General features: G+C 42.8%; 1 protein-coding gene across 5 annotated transcripts in view; it reads left to right on the plus strand.

Moving 5' to 3' along the window:
- Positions 1-24,879, plus strand: part of LETM1 (leucine zipper and EF-hand containing transmembrane protein 1) — a 32,533-nt gene continuing 7,654 nt past the window's right edge. The window contains exons 1-12 of one of the 5 annotated variants that reach the window (XM_083738330.1): positions 1-219; positions 3,705-3,762; positions 5,850-6,306; positions 10,223-10,366; positions 10,490-10,627; positions 12,651-12,854; positions 13,192-13,311; positions 14,321-14,452; positions 17,135-17,314; positions 18,476-18,628; positions 21,648-21,782; positions 22,929-23,119. In XM_083738330.1, the coding sequence (XP_083594456.1) occupies positions 141-219; positions 3,705-3,762; positions 5,850-6,306; positions 10,223-10,366; positions 10,490-10,627; positions 12,651-12,854; positions 13,192-13,311; positions 14,321-14,452; positions 17,135-17,314; positions 18,476-18,628; positions 21,648-21,782; positions 22,929-23,119 (1,991 nt within the window). In that variant the 5' untranslated portion in view covers positions 1-140. The remainder of the gene's footprint in view (positions 220-3,704; positions 3,763-5,849; positions 6,307-10,222; positions 10,367-10,489; positions 10,628-12,650; positions 12,855-13,191; positions 13,312-14,320; positions 14,453-17,134; positions 17,315-18,475; positions 18,629-21,647; positions 21,783-22,928; positions 23,120-24,879) is intronic. The other 4 variants (XM_083738331.1, XM_083738329.1, XM_083738328.1 and 1 more) reach the window with 4 other exon arrangements.

Here is a 24,879-nt window from a genome sequence, read left to right on the forward strand (position 1 = left end):
AGACTCCCTCTCCCAGCATGCACCTGGCTCCGTTTCCACCCCGCGCGGGCGGCTCCTGAGGAGAAAAGTGGCCCGGCGAGGCGAGCGAGCGGACGCGCCTCTCTAGGCCGGACCGGCAGCCTCGTCCTCCGGGTGGAGACATGGCGTTCGTGCTGCTGGCGCGCTGCAGCCGGGGCGCCTGCTCCGTCCCCAGGCGCCTGCGCTGGGAGCCCGAGGCCGGTGAGGGCGGCGTCGGACCGGGGAGCGGGAGAAGGAAAGCGGTGGGGACAGCCGGGCCTGGCGCCGGTGGGGCGGGCCTGGGGTATGGGGGGGGGCTCCGTTAGGGTTAGCGGCTGCAACAAGTCAGCCTTAGAGCCCCCCTCAGCGTGGCTTCGAGAAGGCCCTGAGCCTCCGGCGCCGGTAACCGTTCCGGGTGTTGAGGAACTACAACTCCCATCGTCCCCCACCGCTGGCCGTGGTAGCTAGGAATCATGGGAGTCGTAGTCCAACAACCACCAGGGACCCATAGTTTGGAAAGGCTGCTGTCACAGCGTGTTTGTTTACTTACTTCTTGGATTTATATCCCACCGTTTTCTCCGAGGAGCTTGCTCCCTCTTACTTATTTAATCCCGGCTACAAGAACAACCCTGTGAGGCAGAGTTGAGTTGACAGTCAGTGACAGGCTGCCAAGGTCACCCCAGCGAGCTTTCATCCCTGAGCGTGATTTGAACTCTGGTCTCTTGTGCCTGAGTCTCCAGAGAGCTGCTGCCAGAGTGTGGCTGATTGCCTTGCACTGCATTTATATCCCACCCTTTTCTCCAAAGAGCTGGAGGGGGAGTTGGCTGTCTCACAAGAGTGGTGCATGCTCTAGTTATCTCCCGCTTGGACTACTGCAATGCACTCTATATAGGGCTACCTTTGAAGGTGACCCGGAAACTACAACTAATCCAGAATGCGGCAGATAGACTGGGGACTGGGGGCAGCCGCCGAGACCACAGAACACCGGTCCTTAAAGACCTGCATTGGCTCCCAGTACGTTTCCAAGCACAATTCAAAGTGTTGGTGCTGACTTTTAAATCCCTAAACGGCCTCAGATCTGTATATCTGAAGGAGCGTCTCCACCTCCATTGTTCAGCTCGCACACTGAGGTCCAGCTCCAAGGGCCTTCTAGCGGTTTCCTCAACTGCAAGAAGTGAGGTTACAGGAAACCAGGCAGAGGGCCTTCACGGTAGTGGCACCTGCCCTGTGGAATGCTCTCCCATCAGATGTCAAGGAAATAAACAACTATCTGACTTTTAGAAGACATCTGAAGGCAGCCCTGTTTAGGGAAGTTTTTAATGTTTGAAGTTTTAATCTGTTTTTAGTCCTCTGTTGGAAGCCACCCGGAGTGGTTGGGGAAACCGAGCCAGATGGGTGGAGTATAAATTAATAATAATAATAATAATAATAATAATAATAATAATAATTCATCTCCCTCCTTCCTCACCACCACCCTGTGAGGTAGAATTAGGTTGAGAGGCAGCAACTGACCCCCAAGTTTACCTAGAGAGCTTCATGGCTGAGGGGGTGGGATTTGAGCCCTGGTTTCTTGCAGGTCCTAGTCTGCCACTAATCACTCTGCCACCACTGGCTCTCCAGGGTACCTGTAACTGGGCAATAGAGGTTTATGACCTGACTCCGCATTAAGATGGCTTTAGGTGCAATGCATTATTGTGCAGTATTGCAATATTAATATCTCTTGATGTGATTGGTGGAGTGTGTTGCCATCTTCAGCTTAGGTTATTGGTATAGTGCATATTATACAGGTCTTTGCTTGTGGAATAGTTTGCTTTCTGTTGTGCCTTTATGCAGGTGAGAAGGAATGGTGATGCACCCTGGAGTTAATATTGAGTCTGGTGTTCTAGTACAATTCAGGTTGCTGTGATGTCCGAAAATAGCTATGTAGGGATCAAATAAGTAAAATAATACATGAAGCAAAGCCTTGGAATGCTTCTAGGCTTAACGTTATGAAGGTTATTGACCCTCTGAATTTGAGCACCAGTCAATTGCACTTTCACTGTTTCATTCCCAATCCCCATGCTAGCAGCTGCTAGTCTAGATAAGTCGTGAGTCTCATAGGAGGCATGTTCTCTTTAAGGAGGTACACACCTTGGGCTGCAGTCATTATTCAGAACTTGAAGACTAATTTTATTATGAAGCCATCGGAATAGAGGACCCCAGCCTAATGATTGCATCTGGAGGGTGCAAGGTGTTCTAAATGCAGCTTCTTTATGAAACCTTTGAAAATATGATTCAGTGACTCCTTCAGGTGAACAGTGAACTTTGATCTGGGGACCATTAAACCGATGGGTGTATAAAATATATCTCAAAGATTACTGGGAACAGACTTCTGAATGTGCATACTTTGTGGTGTAATTAATGTCTGAGACCTATAGAGCTAGTCTTTGTGATGTGACTTAGTGTCTGGTGATAATTAGGTGGAAAAGTGTCTAGGCTATGCATTTAGTCATTCATGATACAGAAACGTTACCACTTCAGCACGATATCCTTTCGAAGACTTTAAAGATATCTGCAACAATGAAGGCTACAAACGTATTCATTTTTAAACAGTAGAAAACTTCAGACACTCTCTGCCTTTCTGTTTACTCTAGGCTTTCTGTGAGGTGCCAAATCTCAGGTGAAACGGCACAAATGCAGTTGCAGAGTATTCCTAGTGTGACTAATCCCCAGATCTAATTTAGAAGCCTTTCTGTCTCCTCTGCCTTTTCCTTATTACTAACAATTGTATGCCATACACTGGCTTTGTTTGATTACATTTTGTTGTGGTCTGCATATTTTTCTTATTAGTTTTATTGTGTGTGTTTTCAGCTTTAATAAGATAATCACTTGTTTTCTTTCTAAAATCCCCTTAGAATCTCATTGCTAATCTTATCTGGTATGTGCTTCTTAAGTAGCCTTAAGTGCTTCTAAGAATGGTCTGTTATCCACTAATGACTATGCCTTAAGTATTGCAAGGTGTAACTAGACTGACATTAAAAAACAAATTGCAAAATAAATAATAATTAAAAATCCATTTTTAAATACAAATAAAGCAGAGCACATCTCAGAACAAGTGTGTATCATTCATATATTAAAACTACATATAAAGACAATACATACAGTTGCCTAACCACAGGTATTTAAATAATTATCCACATATATAATTTTACAATTAATATTTGAACAACATAAAGTATAGCTTCTAGAAACATAAAATGTATAATGTTTTGGAGAGTGAGAGGCACTACAGTGCAGCTTATTTAACATTTTGCAATTGATGGGGTGATTTTGTTCTGTTTGTTGATTCTAGTTTATAATCTTGCATGTGAAATGAATTCTTGAATTTTGACAACTTGTTTTTAGTTCTATTGAAAATGGTTATAGGAAAGAGAGTGTACAAGTTAAAAATTAAATGAAAGCAAACTGAAATTTGCTGTTATTGTTGGGCTTTGAGACTTACGATATAGTTTTATTTGAATAATCTGCTTTCTTTACTCATCACCCAGTCTCCTGAAGGCTTCTTCTAACCTGTCCTGAGCATACAACATATTAGTGTTTCTGTTTGCAGTGGTATAGTAGTATTGAACAAAGCTATTTTGATGTTGGTGCCGCTACAAATGGTCAGTGTCTTGTATTGCAATCTACTGGTTTACAGACTCTTTTTTTATTTTATTCTTTACTTCTAGGTCATTTGGAAAACCGTGCTTGTTTTAGCTGCGCATCCCTGCGGCTAATAAATCATACGTAAGTAAACATATTCAGAAGATCACTTTCCCTCAATGGGATGCTGATCATAAATAATCCAAAGTAACTTGAGTTTCCCCAATAGTTCAAAAAGTTAGAGATTAGTTTATTTTCCTCATAACACATGAGGAAACAAATTAATCATGCAGACATCCACAACAGAAATGATTAAAGGCGTCCCCCTACTTACACGTGGGTTATGTTCCCAGATTCCACTTGTATACATGAAATTGCTTAAAGTGGTGAGAGAGGCTGGGAAGCGGCTCTCTCTGCAGATTCCACCCACCTTCCCTGGGCAGCAATGTGCTGTTCTACTCGTGTGCCCTGCCTGCCTCTGGTGACTGGAAAGTTGAATCGGGGGTAGGTGGACTCCTGTGGCCCAGCTCCACTGCGAGGCCTTTCGGCGTTCTCCCTGTTAGTCTTGGAAGCATAGCTGTCAACTGTCCCTTATTTGGCGGGAAAGTCCCTTATCCCAGCGCTGTGTCCCGCTGCTGTCCCTTATTGATGATGTCCCTTAAATTTCCTGGGTTTCAAAGGAAGCAGCTCCTCTCTCTCCCTCCCTGCCGGTCAGGGAGGAAGGAGGCACCACCCAATAAGGAGTCTAAGAACGACTGGGGGGTGGAGCTTGCATGCCTTGTGCCAATCAAATTGGCCATGTTGCCTGGGGACTCGCCTTTGCTCAGCGCTTCCCAGCGGAGAGGTGACGGTGGTTTTCCTTGCTGCATCCCCTTTGCTGGGTTGCTGCGCTATGGGAACCACTGCTTGAGGCTTCGTTTGGCTGCTGGGCTTTCTGCCTTTGGCTCAGAGGGGCTCAGAAGTTGAACACACCTATGCCCGGAAAATCCCTTGTTTTGGCTGCTGATCCCTTATTTTCGAGGCTTCTCGTCCCTTATTTTCAAATCTGTAAGTTGACAGCTATGCTTGGAAGTTGCTGGACATGGTTTCTTCTCTAGTTTCTCCCCCATCCCCAAGAAATAATGTTGCCTGCTTGTGGGGTGGCAGAGGAGATGGCAATGGAGGGCGGAGTGAGGGTGGCAAGACTCTTGGAGCGGCCATGCAAGCTGTTTTCCCCTGCTCTCCATTTCTTCTACTCTTTTTGTACCATTTTGGCAGCATATCCTGGTTCAAATCAGTTATTTTGTGGCAGCATGCATAAATGCAGTTGCACGTGAGTGAGTGGAATGCACATGAAATGGGGGTGTGCGTGTATATAAAATAAGTGCTTAAACTGAACTGGATACAGTGGTACCTCGGGTTAAGTACTTAATTTGTTCCGGAGGTCCGTACTTAAACTGAAACTGTTCTTAACCTGAAGCACCACTTTAGCTAATGGGGCCTCCTGCTGCTGCCGCGCCGCTAAAGCCCGATTTCTGTTCTTATCCTGAAGCAAAGTTCTTAACCTGAAGCACTAGTTCTGGGTTAGTGGAGTGTGTAACCTGAAGCGTATGTAACCTGAAGCATATGTAACCCAAGGTACCACTGTATATTGAATTGGTCTTCAAACTTTCTGGCCTTTTTAAACAAGCCTATTAATGTGTGGTCACCAGTACCTCTCTCTTCATAGGGTAGGAATTTCCCTGTGCTTTCATTTTAAGGTGCCAAGACCAATGATACCAGCTGATGACAGGTTGGGTACAGTTTGGGGAAAGTGGCCTCATGGGCCCAATTGAGCCCCTTGGTAGGTCAAGAATGGGGCGGAGGTTCCCATTCCCAGCTGTAAGTAATAGTCCGGAGAGAGTGAATTCTAGATGCTGAATTCTAAGAAAAAGGCATTTCAGTTTGCTTTTCTGTGGTTTGGAGTAAATCCTAATATAACACACTTTGCTAAACGAAGCTGTAAACTTGTCAAGCATGAAACAAGAACTTGATAGTTGTGATCTGGTGTGCAAGTCTTTTAGCAGAATAGATTTTGTCGGAGGGCCTTTAAGGTGTACTGGAAAGAGTGTTGGGTTTATATCTCCACTCATACAAATCTTTTTGTACGGTCCTTCATGTCACTATCTTAGTCTTGTATACTCATAGGGTAGAGGTAAATTGTGAAGTAGTATGTGCCATGTAAATACAAACACTCACTTCTTTTTTTACAGGACTGCTCATTTTAAATATTGCACTAGTGCCTCTCCTGTTTACGTTTGCTTTGCAAAAGGGGATTACAATCGGACTGAAGGATCAGGACAAAGGCACTTTACAGCTTTGAGATCGTTTGACCTGTGGTCACCAACTGCTAACGGAGGTGTTTTGGGGCCATGTTATCTTCCAGTACGACAGTGGCATTCTTCACAACCCCGTTATGATGACTCCGTGGTAGAAAAGTCGCTTAAGTCTCTCAAGGATAAAAATAAGAAACTGGAAGAAGGGGGCCCAATTTATAGCCCAACAGTAGAAGAAAGCATAGTCAAAAAATCTATAGGACAGAGAATTGTTGATGAACTGAAGCACTACTATCATGGCTTTCGATTGTTGTGGATTGATACAAAAATTGCTGCAAGGATGCTCTGGAGAATTCTTCATGGCAGCACTTTATCCCGCCGAGAACGGAGACAGGTACTGAATCCATTGTATTGTTTCGGTGGTTCAATTTTAGATGTCTTAAAAGCTGAGTTAACAGCTTTATTGCTTATACAGAGTGACATTAAAGGTAAAGGTACCCCTGCCCGTACGGGCCAGTCTTGACAGACTCTAGGGTTGTGCGCTCATCTCACTCTAGAGGCTGGGAGCCAGCGCTGTCCGCAGACACTTCCGGGTCACGTGGCCAGCGTGACGAAGCTGCTCTGGCGAGCCAGCACCAGCGCAGCACACGGAAACGCCGTTTACCTTCCCGCTATAAAGCGGTACCTATTTATCTACTTGCACTTAAGGGTGCTTTCAAACTGCTAGGTGGGCAGGAGCTGGGACCGAACGACGGGAGCTCACCCCGCCGCGGGGATTCGAACTGCCGACCATGCGATCGGCAAGTCCTAGGCACTGAGGCTTTACCCAAAGCACCACCCGCGTCCCTACAGAGTGACATTAGCGATATATTATTGAAATATTTTTACCACTAAATGCACATCATCTTGCATATCACTGGTTGAAATAATTAATAATAATGATAATATTTATTAATATTTATACCCTGCCCATCTGGCTGGGTTTCCCCAGCCACTCTGGGTGGCTTCCAACAAAATATTAAAATACAGTGGTACCTCTGGATGTAAACGCAACCTGTGTCTGCGTGGGTCGCGATTCACCGCTTCCGCGCATGTGTGTGACGTCTTTTTGAGCGTCTGCGCATGTGCGAGGGGTGAAACCCAGAAGTAACGCGTTCCGTTGCTTCCGGGTCGCCACGGAGTGCAACCCGAAAATGCTGAACCTGAAGGTACTTCAACCGCCAGAAGGCTCTCGGGGCTGGACCTCATGTCCAGGCAGCACGATGGGGGTGGAGATGCTCCTTCAGGTATACTGGTCTGAGGCTGCTTATGCATTTCCCCCCTTAAGTGGCTGTAAAAACATCATGAACATTTGTTGAAGCGTTTGGTTTTTCTGTGTACCTGTACAAAGCAGCTTCTATACGCATTTAAATGGAGCAGAACATCGCTTGCATATTGTTACCCAGAAAAGTGTGCACAATTTTTCTACCCCATGGTAGAAAAATATTGAGTGACCGGTGTCCTTATGCTGCTTGCACTCAGTGATATACAGGCAACTCACAGCTCTTACGTGAGGGTTCAGTTCTAGGGGTCCACATGTAAACACAAAATCACATAAAGACAGGAACTCCCAAACTGCCCCTCCACAAGGCAGAAGGCTGTTTACTGGGCTCAGGGGACGGGAGCACCCTGGGAAGCTTCCACACAAGTGAAATCAGTGTAAACTGCAAGTTATCTGTATATTCTTTAGCTATGCTACTCCACATAATGCTTTTCAGAAGTGAGCCCTGTTCAGTTCAATGGGGCTTCCTACCAGGTAAGTGGGTATAGGATTGCTGCTTAAACTGGTGTACATTTTTACATATTGAAAAACAAAAATCGAGTCTATTGCAATAATTGTTCACTAGATTAAATATCTATAATTTTGTAGTTTTCTTTTCATGTTCTGAACAATTGAATAGTTTCAGACAGTGTTAGAAACTGAGAAATGAAAGCTAGGAGCTAAGTGGTACTTTAAACGTAGGTTATGGACGTAACAATGAATGTCTGGGCGTGCTTTTTTATAACCAGAATACAAAGTTGAAAATGAATCAACTACAGCTAAAATATTACGTTCATTTTTCACATGGTCTGGTCCTTCCTCTGCCCACCCCCTAATATTCTTAAGAGGGTCTCTTCTCCAGTCTTCAGAGAGTGGCTGGAAGTGGGGGAGGCAGAAAAGGGTCCTCCTTTCCTTCCACTCTGCAGTTTTAATCTGAAATTGTAGACGCAGTACTGCGCCCAGAGCCCAGAAACTGCTTGCACTAAAGAAATTCCCTGTTGCAAAATGCTCCTAGAATAATGGGAGTTTCGAACACTGGTTTCAGAAATTTTTGCTTGCAGCATTGTCATGACACTGGAAACTATTTGTCATAGCATACAGTTGTTGAGGCACTATCACTTCTCATTTTGCAAATTTGGGCTTAAGATTCCACATTTTCATATCAACACATCATTCAGTATTTAAACATCATACAGTGCAAGGGAAACCTCTACTAGTGCATTTGGGGGACTCCATCATCAAGTGTTCCCTTATATGGATCAGGCATGGAGAACCTGTGACTCTCCAGATGTTGGACTTGCTTTTACTGTTGTAAAGAAAATTGCTATGCATTTATTTCTTTAGCACTGTTAACAGGTAACAGTGCTTTTTTGTGCATCCATTCTAGTGACTCGCTCTTGTTCTTTACCTCTTATTAGCAGTAATAGCAAACTAAAGTTAACAGTTACAGATAGGTAGCCGTGTTGGTCTGCCATAGTCAAAACAAAAAAAACAAAAAAAATTCCTTCCAGTAGCACCTTAAAGACCAACTAAGTTAGTTCTTGGTATGAGCTTTTGTGTGCATGCACACTTCTTCAGATACACAGAGTTAAAGTTAACAGTTGAACGATTTGTATTTTTCTTTCTTTCAATGTATACAACCTATGCATACACCTGAAATATATAGTGATTTAAAAGATGTTGGGGTTAGACTAAAATACATTTAAAACTACTATTTAATTTTTTAAAAAAACAAAACCAGTTCATATAATGGCTTTAACCCAAGTTGCATTTCTGTTTGTGCAAGGAGGAGCAAGTTCCCCTTCCATCTACAGCCCCCTCCAACACCTGTATTTATTATTATCTATGGTGTTTATATCCTACCCTTTTCTTCAAGGTGGTGTATATGGTTCTCTCCCTCCTCTTTTAATCTCCAGAACAACCCTGTGAGGTAGGTTAGGCTGAGAGAGAGTGAATGGCCCAAGGCCACCCAGTGAGCTTCATGACCAACTGGAGATTTGAACCCTGGTCTTCCAGGTCATGGGCCAACGCTCTAACCGCTATACAGCTCTGCACTATTCCCAGGGACTCCCCATCTCTCAGTCATAGATTTTTAGGCAGCGCCAGAGGATAGTCTGATTGTGTGATTCTAGCTCTGTTTTATTTCTAGAAGGGAAGCTAGCATCCAAACCACAAGAATTTAAAGAATCTAAGGACCCTATTGAGTTGATCTATAAAATAACTAGGGCTGGATGACACCAGCTTTTCAATTTTGCGATGTGTCACCAGGTAAACATCACAATATAGTGATATATTGTGATGTTGAAAAGGAAGGAGCATTGAACCTGTGAAACCACCAGAGCTCTCTCTGCCCCCAGTACATGGAAGCAAGGAGCATTGGCTCCCAGCCCTGTGAGGCACTGGGGTGAAACTGCTGCAGCTCCCTCTGCTGCCAGCGCCCAGAGCAGGGAGGAAGGAGGCAGCCAGAGAAGGCACTATTGCCCTCAGACTGGTCCAGGGCTAATATTTACTAGTGTTAAACTGAAAGATTGACTATATAGAGCTCAGTGCTTAAAAATTCAATGTGTTTATTAGTTGCCTCCTTTCTCTAACTTTTACAATTGTAAATTTCTTCATTTTACTTATTCAAAGCCATAGATAAAATAGTTGTACTCAGTAATAACTACCACACCACTGCTTCAACTATTGTAGTTGAAATATATATATACGAGACCTAACAGCATAAGCAAAAAGCAAACATTTCAATTTGTAAATTAAGGAGAAAGGAGTCTGGTTTAAAATGAAAGCTGATTTGAATGTAACATTGTTAAATCAAGGAGTGCAAAAATATTACCTTGCAATTCAGTTCATTATCTTCTAAAAAATTGATGTTAACATGGTTTTTCTATATACCAAAAGTTGTTGGAATATGATGCAGAATACAAATAAATATCATACTATGAATGACATGCTATGTCATATTGACTTGTTTTTATGGTTACTAATCTCCTTACTTATTTGTTGCTTACAGTTCCTTCGGATATGTGCTGATCTCTTTCGGTTGGTCCCTTTCCTAGTCTTTCTTGTTGTTCCTTTCATGGAATTCCTGCTTCCTGTAGCTTTAAAGCTGTTCCCCAATATGCTCCCTTCAACATTTGAGACAAAGTCTAAGAAGGTAACTAAAATATGAATCAGCAGTTTAATACTTTGTGGCAAAACAGATGTTCTGATTGATTAAATTCCAGTTGTGTTCCACTTTTCTTCTGTCATGGAAACCAATTTGTTATTTACTTCTTAGGAAGAGAGATTGAAGAAAGAGCTTAGAGTGAAGCTTGAACTGGCTAAATTTCTTCAAGATACCATTGAAGAGATCGCCTTAAAAAATAAAGCAGCCAAAGGGAATGTTACAAAAGACTTTTCCACCTTCTTTCAAAAGGTAAAATATTCCTTTTTTACTGATGGTGTATTAATGAAATGGTACTTCACCACCTTCTTTCTCCCTGCAGCTGCTTCAGAATTTACTCCAGGGGGTTTCCACAACATTAGATTTCACTCATACTTTGCCTTTCTGCATTAAGCAACCAAGGTGCGTAATGCAGTATAGAAGTTAATGTCAAAAAGCCACATACAACCACAATTAAAAACACTAATTGAAAGCAAGTGCAGGTGTGTAAGAAGAGCAGCCAATCAAAAATCAGAAGCAGAAAAACAAATCACTCCAGCGGTCTAAAGACTTGCCCAGACAAGAAGGCCACCATTTGCTGGTGGGAGTTTAATGCAGATGAAAGGCACTAAACATGCCTCCTTGGGAGAGAGTTTCAAATCCTAGGCATGACTACTGAAAAGGTACAGTGGTACCTCGGGTTACATATGCTTCAGGTTTCAGACTCCGCTAACCCAGAAATACTGCTTCAGGTTAAGAACTTTGCTTTAGGATAAGAACAGAAATCGGGGTCCGGCAGTGCAGCAGCAGCAGGAGGCCCCATTAGCTAAAGTGGTGCTTCAGGTTAAGAACGGACCTCCGGAACGAATTAAGTACTTAACCCGAGGTACCACTGTACTTTCTTTGTACTTTCTTGTATCCTTGCCAAATGTATTTTATGCCATTAGAGATGGTAGTCAGGCTTGAAGCCATGCACTGTTGAATGGCACCAAATTATTTCTTTAAATTTTTCCGATGGGAGTTTTTGGTGATTGGTGGGTTGACCTGCTCCTCATCCAAAAGTTTTAGCTTCAGACTTTCACAGCCTTTTGCCTTCCTCCTTAGAGCTATCTATGCTGAATCCCTCTTCATTTCCAGTGGATTCAGCTATCAGACCTCCAAGGCAGTTGGTTGTGGTTTCTGGTCACCAGAAGTGATTTACTCTGTGGGGAAGATTAATGACACTGGCTTCCTGGCAGCCATGGGTGCTGCTGTTTACTGAGAGAAGGGGAGGCTGGGAGCTCAGCATGGTGAAGGAGCTGCACTGACCTCCCTGCTATTTTCCCCTTTTCCCTCTTGGTAAGTGGCAGTGCTGCGGTTGCCAGGAATCTAGCTTTGAGCCTCTGTTTCACTGGGCAGGTCACATCTGATTATCACGGCAAGAAGAGTCTGAGATCCCCGCCATACCACATTTCCGCTGTGCATGTTTTTCAAATGAAAGTGGTAGACATTTAAAAGAGAATTACAGGATAGGGGATCCAAATACTTCGAACTGCTACAGGTTACTTTAAAAATAGATAGCTTCAGATTTTTAAAAATGTAAAGAGCACATATAGTGTTCTTCCATGCATAAGCCCCCATTTTCAAAACTGTTGAAATACAGCTTGTCCAGTCTGGTTAACAACCAATTTAAGATGACAACACTGCCTTCATTCAGTACAGCCTTCTTCCTACGCGGAGCAGTGCATGGAAAGCAAGCTTATGGCCTGCCCCACTCAAATGTGTGCTTGCCTTTGTCCAGCTACAGAACGTTCAGACTGGAGTTGGGGTAGTCAGTGATTGCCACCTGCATTGCACCTCCTATTCTCGGTGTATCAAAATTCTAGCAGCAGTAGCGAATAACCCTTTTTCTTTTGGGTGGAGGCTTTTAAGCAGAGGTCGGATAACAACCTACCATGGATGTTGTAGCCGTGAACTTCCTGCTTTGGCATGACTTGGTCAATGAGGGTGGGAAACCTAAGACCTGTGTTCTCTGGGCCTGCTCTGCATCCTCCTCAAGTGTCGGGCTGGGATGCGTACTTGAATGGTGGCAATTCTTCTTGCTTGTCTGATAGAGAGAGTTATATGTAGGTGCTATGGCCGTTGCTTCAAAGGAAAACTGACGGCGTCAGGATTTTTCACTTGATTCCAAATTACATAAGTGTGGAGTCATGAGACTGAGGCTTATCCCATATATTATTAAAGAACTGCACATTTCTTAAATAAAAGTTGAGGGAATGTAGCTTTAAGTCTTATAAAATGTGTTTTCTACTTTCAGATCCGTGAAACTGGTGAAAGACCAAGCAACGAAGAAATTTTACGATTCTCTAAACTATTTGAAGATGAGCTAACCCTTGATAATCTCACAAGACCTCAGTTGGTTGCTCTCTGTAAACTGTTAGAACTTCAATCAATCGGGACAAATAATTTTCTTCGTTTTCAGCTAATAATGAGGTTGAGATCTATAAAAGCAGATGATAAAGTAAGAGAATTCCCTTTTGCTACAAATTTTCCAGTTGCTTCTGTTGTTTCTAATTGCTTTTAAAATTACTTTAAGCAACTGCATTGTGGAATGCAGAATTTCATTCATCTGGGAATGTTGGGTCTTTTTCACAATTAGACTTGCTATGGGGCAGCTATAGTCTTACCACGAAACATAGAACAGTTGCTTAGAACGTACTTGGCAGCCCTTGTATGGCACTAAACTGAATTCCATCCTGTAATGATATCCTGCTTTCTTGTAATGATTGTATTATTAGGTGACGAAGATAATTTCTTCACAGTGTTTAGTATAGTTATTGATATTTGTGTTTGTCTAGCTGATCGCTGAGGAAAATGTGGATAGCCTGACGGTTAAAGAGCTACAAGCAGCATGTCGTGCAAGAGGCATGAGAGCACTTGGCGTAACAGAAGACCGTTTGAGGGATCAGCTTAAGCAGGTACTGATGAAGAAAGAAGGGACATGAGCTTTTGATCACCCAAAAGCAGCTTGTGCTGTGTGTGTTTTGGCATTGCATCTTGGTCCTTCATTTACCAGAAGTAATGCATTTAGCATTAAACCTGGAAATGTATACTCTGTATTCTGACCAAACTAAGCTTCCTAGAGCAAAGGCCTTCTAATACTTCCAGAGTTGACGCCTGAGCCACGTAGCCACAAGAGGGCCGTGAAAATTAGTGTCCCAAGTTTTTTAGGCTTGTTTACCCATTGGTTATGGGACGTGGGTGGCGCTGTGGGTTAAACCACAGAGCCTAGGACTTGCTGATCAGAAGGTCGTGGTTCGAATCCCCGCGACGGGGTGAGCTCCCGTTGCTCAGTCCCAGCTCCTGCCAACCTAGCAGTTTGAAAGCATGTCAAAGTGCAAGTAGATAAATAGGTACCACTCCAGCGGGAAGGTAAACGGCATTTCCGTGCGCTGCTCTGGTTCGCCAGAAGCGGCTTAGTCATGCTGGCCACATGACCCGGAAGCTGTACGCAGACTCCCTTGGCCAATAAAGTGAGATGAGTGCTGCAGCCCCAGAGTCGGTCACGATTGGACCTAATGGTCAGGGGTCCCTTTACCTTTACCCATTGGTTGCCAGATGTGAACTATGCTGTCATTTTTTCTGCTCTCCTACCCTGCTGTCGTACCTTTCCAACCCTCCTAGTCCTGTGACGTCCACAATCTTTGCATTGAGCAGGTCTGTTGCTATGAGGCAAATATACTTGCTGCAAACACATATCAGTGTCCCACACCGAGAGTTGTTTACCTAGGAAATACTATCTGTTATCAGATATCTGTTTAACATGATATTCACCTGCCCCAAATCCTTGATGAGCAGCACTTTTATTCAGAAGTTCACTAGCAGTTGAAAAATAAATGGATTAAGGTTGATTTACCCAGTTCATAAGTGTTTTGGAGTGCAGAATGATGTACTGTACTGTTCTAATACTTTATCTTTTAATTGCAGTGGTTAGACTTGCATCTGAACCAGGAAATCCCAACTTCACTGCTGATTTTATCCAGAGCTATGTACCTTCCAGATACTCTTTCACCAGCTGACCAGCTTAAAACAACCCTGCAAACACTACCTGAAAGTGTGGTATGTCGTATTTAAATTGCAACTACATTCTGTTAACACCATTGAATCTAAAATCTTTGTTCCTTAGGGGGCCTTTTCTGCTACAGCCATTATATTCAGTGTAGTATAATTCTAGTGCTGGGGATGTTCCACATTCTGAAGACTTTTCATCTCTCATCCAGAACAATGCTACTTGTTGATTCACAGCAAATTTGCACCGTCTCATTTCTCATTCATGCTTTACCATTTGAATACAGATATCTAGTTGATATTGCAATTTATTTAATGCACAAATTTAACAACTGAAGTTTTTTTCCACGCCTTATCTCTGTGGTGAAGAGAAGCTGCACTGGGTTAATTTTTATAAGTCAAGCTAGTGGTCAGAGTGCAGGAGCAGGGCGAGTAAGTGCATATTGACCAGTGCTTTTTTCTGGGGGATGCAGCGGTACACATACCCCTAAGCATTTTGTGAATCTTTGCACTTTTGTCCATTTACTGTATTTATTTTTCCCAATTTGAACTATAAAACGGTGATTTCCTTGAGTCAAAAGGAGAGTACAGTGGACGCTCGGGTTGTGAACGTGATCCGTGTGGGAGGCACACTTGCAACCCGCAGCGCCACGTCTGCGCACGCATGGGTTGTGATCCGGTGCTTCTGCGCAAAGCGCAATTTAGCGCTTATGCGCGAGCGCCAAAACCCAGAAGTAACCCGTTCTGAAGCGTCTGTAACCCAAGGTATGACTGTACCCCTAAACATTTTATTTTTAGAAAAAAAGGCACTGAGTAAGACCTACTTTAGTCACCTAGCTGAGGTTGAAACTACCGTATTTTTCGCTCTATAGGACGCACCGGACCATAGGAGGGGGAGAATAGGAAAAAAAAATAATTTCTTGTTCTCCCTCTCAAAAACAGCTTGTGGGGAGAACTGGAAGAAGTTTAAAGACTATCTACAAAAGCATTGTAAACTGTATGAATGTTAAGAAAAATGTAAGATCTGCAACATCAGGGCTCCAACAAATTAATAATCTATATGTGTAAAAGTTAATGTAATTGAAAAATAAGATAAATTGTGGATAAATGGTATTCTATAATTAACCTTTGACAAGGGAAATTTAAAAGATTAAATTTGAGATTTGAATATTGGGAAATTTTAATAGACAAATTAAATTAAGTTAATAATTTGCTGGTAAAACCTATGAGTTTAGAGAGTAGGAACAAGAGGCGTGAGGAAGTCCAAGGATGTTTATGAAATGAGGATATCTGAATTTGGTATGTTTTTTTTTTTATATATCTTTATTGTCAAACAAAAATTTAATAAATATTATAAAAAAAAACAAAAACAAAAACAGCTTGTGGGGCTGGCGGTGGGGGGAAGAGTTGCCCAAAGCCCAGGGTGCACAGCGCCGCGCTTCCCGGGCTTCGGGCTGCAGGCAGCTGTCTGCAAGCCTGCGGAGCCAAGCAGGAGTTCCCGCCGGGCTCCGCAGGCTTGTGGATAGCTTCCTGAAGCCTGGAACGCGAGAGGGGTCGGTGCGCACCGACCCCTCTCGCTCTCCAGGCTTCAGCGAAACCTGCATTCGCTCCATAGGTCGCACACACTTTCCCCCTTCATTTTTGGAGGGGGAAAAGTGCGTCCTATAGAGCGAAAAATACTGCTTTTGTGCTGTAGACTGTGTTTATGGTGATTTACAAAACCAACTGTTCTTGTATCATCCTTTACAGTTCTATGGATGGTGGATTGATCCCTGATGTTCAAAGCAAATAAAAGAAAAAGCAGAGATTAGAGAGGATTAATTAGTTTTGTGATAAACAGTATAGCACGCAAGACATAATTCATCCCTTACCATTAGTGTAAAAAACAGAATAAGAAAAAACCTTTTGGTCCATCCTTTGTTTACATTGCTCAGGGAAGCTTGGAACAGTTAAAACAATCAAAACAAACTAATAATAATACTATGAAAGCAAAGGCAGACTTGTTTGATAATATCATTTTTAAAATGCAGGTTCATCACTCATGATGAACTCATGAGCCTTGCCTGCTGAAATTTAAAAGATTTTTGAGTAGGTTTGCAAAACAGCAAATTCCAAATTCCAAGTCTCCGCCTACTCTCCCTGCGCGGAAGTCTTCTGCGCAGGGTGGGTGTGGGCAGCGGAGGACCCATGCTCTCCCCGCTGGTCTCCGGCGAGGAGTCCTGGAGCCCCCTCGCCAATTCCCCCATCTGCCCCCCTTTATCCCTGGTGTTACGCTGATTTCCTTCCCCAGCCGATGAGCTGCCTCTCTCCCTGCTGGGCCCTTCTCCAGCATCACTTTGGAGCCTTGCCTCTGCCTCTAGCTCCGATGGCAGTTCCCTGACAGCTAGGGATGATGGGAGTTGTAGTCCCAAAACATCTGGAGGGCCGAGTTTGCCTATGCCCAATCTAAATCGCATATGTAATAAAAGTTTGCTATTGTCATTTATCTGCATCAGTTTTCCTGTGTGATGTGGAGTAGTGCTAAGGGTGTTAAATAACTGACTGGGAAGTATTACTCTTCTTGCACCCTGTGTGAGTGAGCAGCATAGCTTTGGTTGGAGTTTCTTACATTGTAGAATGCAGAAGTAAACAGCTAGACCAGACTGCTAGTACTAAGTTTACTCTTCTGTTAAAATTCCTATAGAACAGTGTAAAATCTGGAAAGTTGATTGGTTTTTATTATTTTTGTTTTAGGCCAAAGAAGCTCAAGTTAAAGCGGCAGAAGTGGAAGGAGAAAAAGTGGACAACAAAGCCAGACTGGAGGCAACCCTTCAGGAGGAAGAAGCCATTAGGAAAGAAAACCAAGAAAAAGAATTGGAAAGGCTTTCAGAAGCTGCTGAGAAGGCCAAAGAGACTCTTCAGGTCGCTGAAAGGGTAGGCTCTTTAAAAAGGCACGAGTATTGGTTGTAAACGCTTTACTCCATCCTTATTTAAAATTGCCTTTTTTTCCCAGTCTCCCTTAACTGTCTGTGAAGTTGATTTTGCACTTTTTCCAAATGGGCAACTTCCAAATATGTAATAAATACATATAATAAATACAATAATAAATACATATGATGGTCACGATGCAAAGGGGCACTTGGATGCATACATTTTTTTCTGCAACTGTTTCAGAAGCTTAATCACACAGATCAGGGGTTTGATATGTAAAAGTAGGAGGAAGTTGTCGGCTTGCACTGGTTACAGGATAGTTTTAAGCACTTCTTATGCCAAACTCCCAACTGTTTTTTAATTTTAAAAAAATGGTTCACTGTAAGGGCTCTAATTTTTAGTATCACAATTCTGCACAAACCTGTGACCTTCTGTAATCCTTTGTGAAAGAGGAAAATGTATGGTCCCCCCCAAAAAAAGATTGAAAGGAATTCAGTGTTACAGGAGCTGCTGCCTGTAGAGTCTCTTCCTACATACAGTGGTACCTCTGGTTAAGTACTTAATTCGTTCCGGAGGTCCGTATTTAACCTGAAACTGTTCTTAACCTGAAGCACCACTTTAGCTAATGGGGCCTCCTGCTGCTGCTGCGCTGTCAGAGCACAATTTCTGTTCTCATCCTGAAGCAAAGTTCTTAACCTGAAGCACTATTTCTGGGTTAGCGGAGTCTGTAACCTGAAACGTATGTAACCTGAAGTGTATGTAATCCGAGGTACCACTGTATTGCCTTTCCCATAATGATCATTATATTGCATATACAGAAGCAACCTGGCCCCAATCAAAAGCTGCTGGCAGAATTCTTTCCCCTCTCGGCAAAAATTATATCATTGGGAGGGGCCTCAACCTGTACCACTACCCAGTGGATCAAGAACTCCTCTTTCCTGCCCTTTCAGCTGCTTTGCAAATGCAGACATGAAGGTGAAATGAAATTAGTCCCACTCACCAGCCAGAGACAACAACTGATATAATTCCTTCTCTCCCCATCAAGAACGTGCGTTGGAACTGTCAAATGCCATGCATAGAGCTTCAAAGGTGGAACTTGGGGTCGTGTTCAAAATGTGCTTTTAAGTTCCGGGTTTCATACGATGTTGTCACTTTGTGTTTTAGAAGGAGGTGGATGCAATAGATCTTGATACGTCAGCTGTGCATATAAAGGAGAGCAAGATAGCTGTGGATACCGAACAAGAACTGGCAAAGGTGGACTTGACCCTGCATTCAGAGACTTTGAAAGATACAGCACCCGTATTGGAGGGCATCAAGGTGAATAGTGGGCAAGGCTGAGAGCGAATATACTGCAACGCACCACAATACTTTCCATGTTGGGCTGTTGCAAGATTAACTCTCATCCAAGAAAATCAATAGATTTTGTGGAAGAGCTGCTGTTTTTTTTGTTTTTTTTTAATTACAGGTGTTTTTCATTTGCATAACATAGTAAGTGGCTGAAATCTGGGGACATAGTTGTGCAGGTGACAATAAATCAGGACAACGTTTTGGGTCTCCTGTGTAAATTCTGCAATGAACAGTGACTCTGGGGTGGTTGTTAATTCTGTCTAAATTAGCTAATGAATCCAGTTATGAAAGATGCAGATTCACACTAAGCTGCACTGCACTTGAAACAAGTTTAAACTTCTCCAAATTGTCCATTAAGAAAAATTATAGGTACAGGCTCTCTACTGTCTATGTTAGGGATGGGAACCTGTAGACCTTCATGTGTGCCTGGACTATTATCTCCCACCATTTCTGCTCATTGGGAGTCCAACAAGGCCCACACATTCTAAGCTATAGATTTTGGGAAGCCTCTTTGCTCAAGAACTGGTTAAAATAATTAAAATAAGGCTGGTTAGGCTACAGTGGTACCTCGGGTTAAGTACTTAATTGGTTCCGGAGGTCTGTTCTTAACCTGAAACTGTTCTTAACCTGAAGCACCACTTTAGCTAATGGGGCCTCCTGCTGCCGCCGTGCCGCCGGAGCCCGATTTCTGTTCTCATCCTGAAGCAAGGTCTTAACCTGAAGCACTATTTCTGGGTTAGCGGAGTCTGTAACCTGAAGCGTATGTAACCTGAAGTGCCACTGTACTTCCAAACCTGAATGGTTAGGAGACTCTCTCTATTCCTTCCACTAGTCTTAATATTCCCCAGTGAAGAGTATATTGACTCGAAAGAGATCTTCATTTGGTATTTTTCATTTAGATTCTTCAGCACCCACTTAAAAAACAACAACAATTGGGGTTTTATGGGTTAAGCCTGCCAGCTTACCTCTGTTTCAACAATAGCAAGAATTCACACTTCTTTGAAATGTACTATCTGGGTTAGTAGATATGGAAGATTTGACATGGAGGTTTCTGTATCATATTCTTAACTAGATTGATTAGCTTTTTCTAATATTTATAAATTAATCACAGTGCATAATATATATTTGCTCTTGTGTAGTAATCTTGTATAGTATAGTTTAGCATTCTGTATAGCGTACTTCATGGGTAGCCAACTTGGGCCCGGAGGCTGTGGGAGATTGTGGTTCTCCTGAAGGTCATGTGAACCTAGTTATGGCATAAAAAGTGACCCTATCAACTAGTTTGCAATTAACTTGTGGTACATTTTCCAAAAAGAGTTGGCCGCCACTGGTGTACTTCATAGCTTTATAATTTAGTAATTGTGTACCTCTTGCATAGAAGTAGTCGTAAGAACATGGATGTCTACTTATTAGTTCTTGTTATTTTCATGCTGCAAAGTTTGAAGCATGGCTGTGGTGGCTATGTGTTAAGGTTAGGAATGCTTTTTTATTTCTGGAACATTGAAAACTTGAACTTTAAAAGCACCTACTAGAAGTAGTAAAATGGCTTATGAGCAATATCATTTCTGTTAAATTCTAAACTCTGATGTGCCCAATAGTTGTCTTAGACACAAGTCTGTGTTTTTCAAAGTTGGGCCTCTAGCTGATGTCAGACTACAACTCCCATCATCCCTAGCTAGCAGGGCCGGTGGTCAGGGATGATGTGAGTTGTAGTCCAACAACAGCTGGAGACCCAACTTTGAGAAACACTGTTCTAAGTGACCCTCCTGTGATGTCACTTGGCCTGTGGAAATTCTAGGATCCCCCCCCCCCCTTATTTTAGGCTTTAGTATTTTGATCAAATTTCTTACTGGAAAACTTAATGTGCCTCTTTCCCCACAAGCACTATCCTTTACTTTTTCTAGCAAATTTCCATCTTCTCCTCTTTCTCAGCCCCCAAGAAGCAGGCTTAGTTATTCTAGGCAGTGCGGAGAAAAATAAGTACCGACAAGAAAAAGGCACTACACAATTGCTGCCTTTTCTCTCTTGCAAGTATTAAAAAATCTTGTAGAAGATTGTTTCATGGAGTCAGAAACGATATACAGATCTTCAGACTTCCCCTTTTGCCCAGAGAGGACTTGGCCAGTGATTGTGCATTCTCTGGTTTTCATCTCAACCAATAGCAATTGCTTTTGAAACCCTCTGGGAGTGTAAAGGAAACTTGTGTGTTGGACTTTATGCATGAGCCATATATGAAACTGTTAGCCAAGAAAACCTGCAAGGTATCTCCAGAAGATTTTGTAACGATGGCTTCCACCTTCCTTAACTTACAGCTACGTCATACGTTACATGAACAACTTTTGCAGTCCAGATAAGCGAGCAGGTACACGTTGAAAGGTTAAGTGGTTCATGCAGGTGATAGATGCAACTTATGTCGCACATATAAAACAATATCTAGACATACATACCTTTCTGAATCCTGTTCAGCATGGTGATAAACCATGTTGGCATGTAAAGTGGGTGTTGTCTGATAGACATGGAAAAACCATGTCACGGTGGTGCTTTTTCAACAGAGCCAGCCACCTAAGCACATCACTTCTCTCTGTTTTGGTGGGACAAGATGGTTGCACATCTCACAGCTTGCACTGTGTCTGTTGCATTTGTGCCGGGTAGAAGTTTGGGAGTCTGGGTTGATTTTTCACTCAGCCTGTATATACTGCATTAAGCAATCCTATTAATTAGGGGTCTAGTTATTTTAAGATCATTTAACAACTCCAATATAGGACAGGTAATTATAATCCTGTGCTATTGGTATCATCGTTTATCTATACACATCTTGATGATCAGAAAGTTCTGGATTTCCCATGGAATTACACTTAATTTTTTATTATTATTAAAAAGGTAAAATAAAGATGTTGAAAACATAAGAGTAGTTCCAACCGTTTTCTGGAAGGGACACTCTCTTTATAACAATTATTTCATTTCTCTCCCTCCTCCACTTTTTTTTTAGGGTGAAGAAATAACCAAAGAAGAGATTGACTTGTTAAGTGATGCTTGTAGCAAACTGAAGGAACAAAAGAAATCGCTAACAAAGGAAAAGGAGGAGCTTGAGGAGCTCAGAGATGATGTGCAGGAATATAGTGAGGTATGAATTTTGAGAGTGTCCTTGGCCGTGTCATAACAGGGCTGCCGTGGTGGGTATGGCCACTCAGTAAACCCCTCTCTCACAGAATGCAGACTAGTGAGGCTGAAAGACAAATAACTTTTCCAAGCACCTGAGTACAAGCCAGAAGTGAGGTCTGAACCCCCATAGCTTTTTGAAGCCACATAATAGGAAGATTGTCACAAATCGATCTCTTTCAAGCCACACCAGACCCCCTTCCTTGAATCCACCAGCTGCTGTGATAGTGAAAAGGGTACCCATGGTGGTGGCCAGCTGCTTCTTGTTGCTCCATGTTGACCATAGTTGTCAACTTACAGATTTGAAAATAAGGGACCAGCAGCCTCAAAAATAAAGTATCAGCAGCCAAAAGAAGCCTCAAACGGTGGTTCCCACAGCGCAGCAACCCGGCAAAGGGGATGCAGCAAGGAAAACCACCATCACCTCTCCGCTGGGAAGCGCTGAGCAAAGGCGAGTCCCCAGGCAATGCGGCCGATTTGATCGGCACAAGGCATGCAAGCTCCACCCCGCAGTTGTTCTTAGACTCCTTATTGGGTGAGTAATGCAGCCAAGCAACACAGTTGGAGCCTCCCTCCTCCCTGGCCGGCAGGGAGGGAGGGAAAGGAGCTGCTTCCTTTGAAACCCGGGAAATTTAAGGGACATCATCAATAAGGGACAGCAGCGGGACACGGCGCTGGGATAAGGGAGTTTCCCACCAAATAAGGGACGGTTGACAGCTATGTGCTGCTCCTGAAACCCAGAGGTTCAAAGAGCAGTGCAGGGCTGTACTGCATGTTGAGTTCCCAACAGATAGGGCTGCAAAGCATATCACCTGGTGTGATTGACAAGCGAGGTGAGCTTGCCAGGGTTGAGAAAAACGTTTCTCACTCCTGCTGTAGAGGATGCTTAAGTGGAGAACTATGTAGCCATTCAACAAGATGCTTTAAAAAGTAGCCCCCAGGAATAGGAATACTGTATTTAAAAATATTCCTAACTCTCTTCTGTCTTACCATAACCTTGATATTCTGCAGTTGTCTTTTGGATGTACATGCAACATCCAATGCACCAGATACCTCTGATTTTTGCGAAATACTATGGTTTTATGAACCATGTTGTTTGCTTGATCCTCAGGATTTGCAAGAGATCAAGGAGTTGTCTAAGGAGGGAGAAGAAGAAATAGTTGAAGAGTCTAAAGCAAGCAAGAGATTGACTAAAAGAGTGAACCGAATGATTGGGCAGATTGACAAAATTATCACGGAGTTGGAGACAGAACAAAAAGTGGTGGATGGACAGCTGGACAGTAGTGCTAGCCCTCCCATTGGGTAAGTGTCAGGTGATACAAGTAGGGGATTGTTCTTGTGAATATGGGTTGATTCCTTTGCAGAAGGAAGTGCCTCTCAGACTTTTTCAATCCGAACTCTTGCGTATCAGTTCCAAAATATTTACATGGATAATTTATTCTAATCATAACATAAATAGTGAATGAGACCAAGTACATGCTTATTACAAAACATATACAAAATCATATAATACCAAATTTTATTTCCACTTTAATTTATTGATCTGATTATTCCACTTAAAGCATTGACTCCTATGATTTTGTCTAATCTTTCAAAGCCATCTGAGTTGAATCTGTCCACGTTCAGTTCCATTAGATGAGCCCAGGTCATGTGAGAGGGACTCCAGTATCACCAGAGAGGGAGAAAAACAAATTCTATCCACTCTTCCATGCACAATTTTCTACACTTGTGTAATTTTGCCTCTTCCTGACCTTTTCTCTATACTAGTAAAGGTAAAGGGGTAAAGGGACCCCTGACTATTAGGTCCAGTTGTGACCGACTCTGGGGTTGCGGCGCTCATCTTGCTTTATTGGCCAAGGCAGCTAGCGTACAGCTTGTGGGTCATGTGGCCAGCATGACTAAGCCGCTTCTGGCGAACCAGAGCAGCACACGGAAACACTGTTTACCTTCCCGCCGGAGCGGTACCTATTTATCTACTTGCACTTTGACGTGCTTTCGAACTGCTAGGTGGGCAGGAGCAGGGACCGAGCAATGGGAGCTCACCCCATCATGAGGATTTGAACCGCCGACCTTCTGATCGGCAAGTCCTAGGCTCTGTGGTTTAACCCACAGCGCCACGCGCGTCCCTAAACTAAAAATCCCCAAATGCTTTAATTTTTCCTCATTGGGGAGCTGCTCTATCCCCTTAATAATTTTGGTTGCCTTTGGAACATTGTGCTGCTCCACAACATGGAATTGCCCACAGTATTCAAAGGGCGGTTGCCCCAGAGAGTTTTTAATGGCATGATGATGTCATCAAAATAGCCCATATTTTCTACCTGCTTTATCTAGATTTCCCTTTCTGGGAGAAATCTGATTATTATTTAAAAAAAACAAAACCTTTGCCAATGGCCTAGCTGCAATAAGTCAACACCTGTTTACAATATTATGCCCTTGCCTGGAATCAACTCAAGTTGAAATATTAGGAAGCGTTAGTTTTGGTCCTGGATCCCTGTAATTCATATACGAATAACTCCCACTAAATAAGTAAAAGTAATTTATGATGCTTTTCTCGAGCTAAATTTTAATAACCCCAATCAAAATTACTACAAGACAAATGTAAGCGATGATATGCCATCAAACAAGTAATTAAAAAATATGCTGCTTCTAAGTAGTAGAAAATAATGAAATGTAAATTATCACTGGTTCTCAAGCATCTCAGAAATGCTTCTGGCGTTCCTTGAAGTTTAAGAAGACTTCTCTTAAGATTGGTCCTGAGCAGGACTTAGACCTTAACATTTCTTGAAATATGGTAGTGGGCAAGCTGTTTTCTCCTCCAAAGGGGATTTGTTAGGTATGTGTTTCTAAAGTCTTGAAGAAGAATACTTGTTAGGTATAAGAAAAAGAGGGAGGCTTTGATGCCTTTTTCTGAAAAGCAGGTTACCTCATAGGTTCTGTAGTAGCATGTCTTGGTTTATTTCAGTTTTTTAAATCAAGTTGAATATAAATGTGCTGTCCCTGGTTTTCAGTATGGAATATGGCTGGTGCCATATAGTTTGTTTGTTTTTTTGAAAACCCCTTGT

This window comes from Podarcis gaigeae (assembly GCF_964106915.1).
Source record: "Podarcis gaigeae genome assembly, chromosome: 5".
NCBI classification, from domain to species: Eukaryota; Metazoa; Chordata; class Lepidosauria; order Squamata; family Lacertidae; genus Podarcis; species Podarcis gaigeae.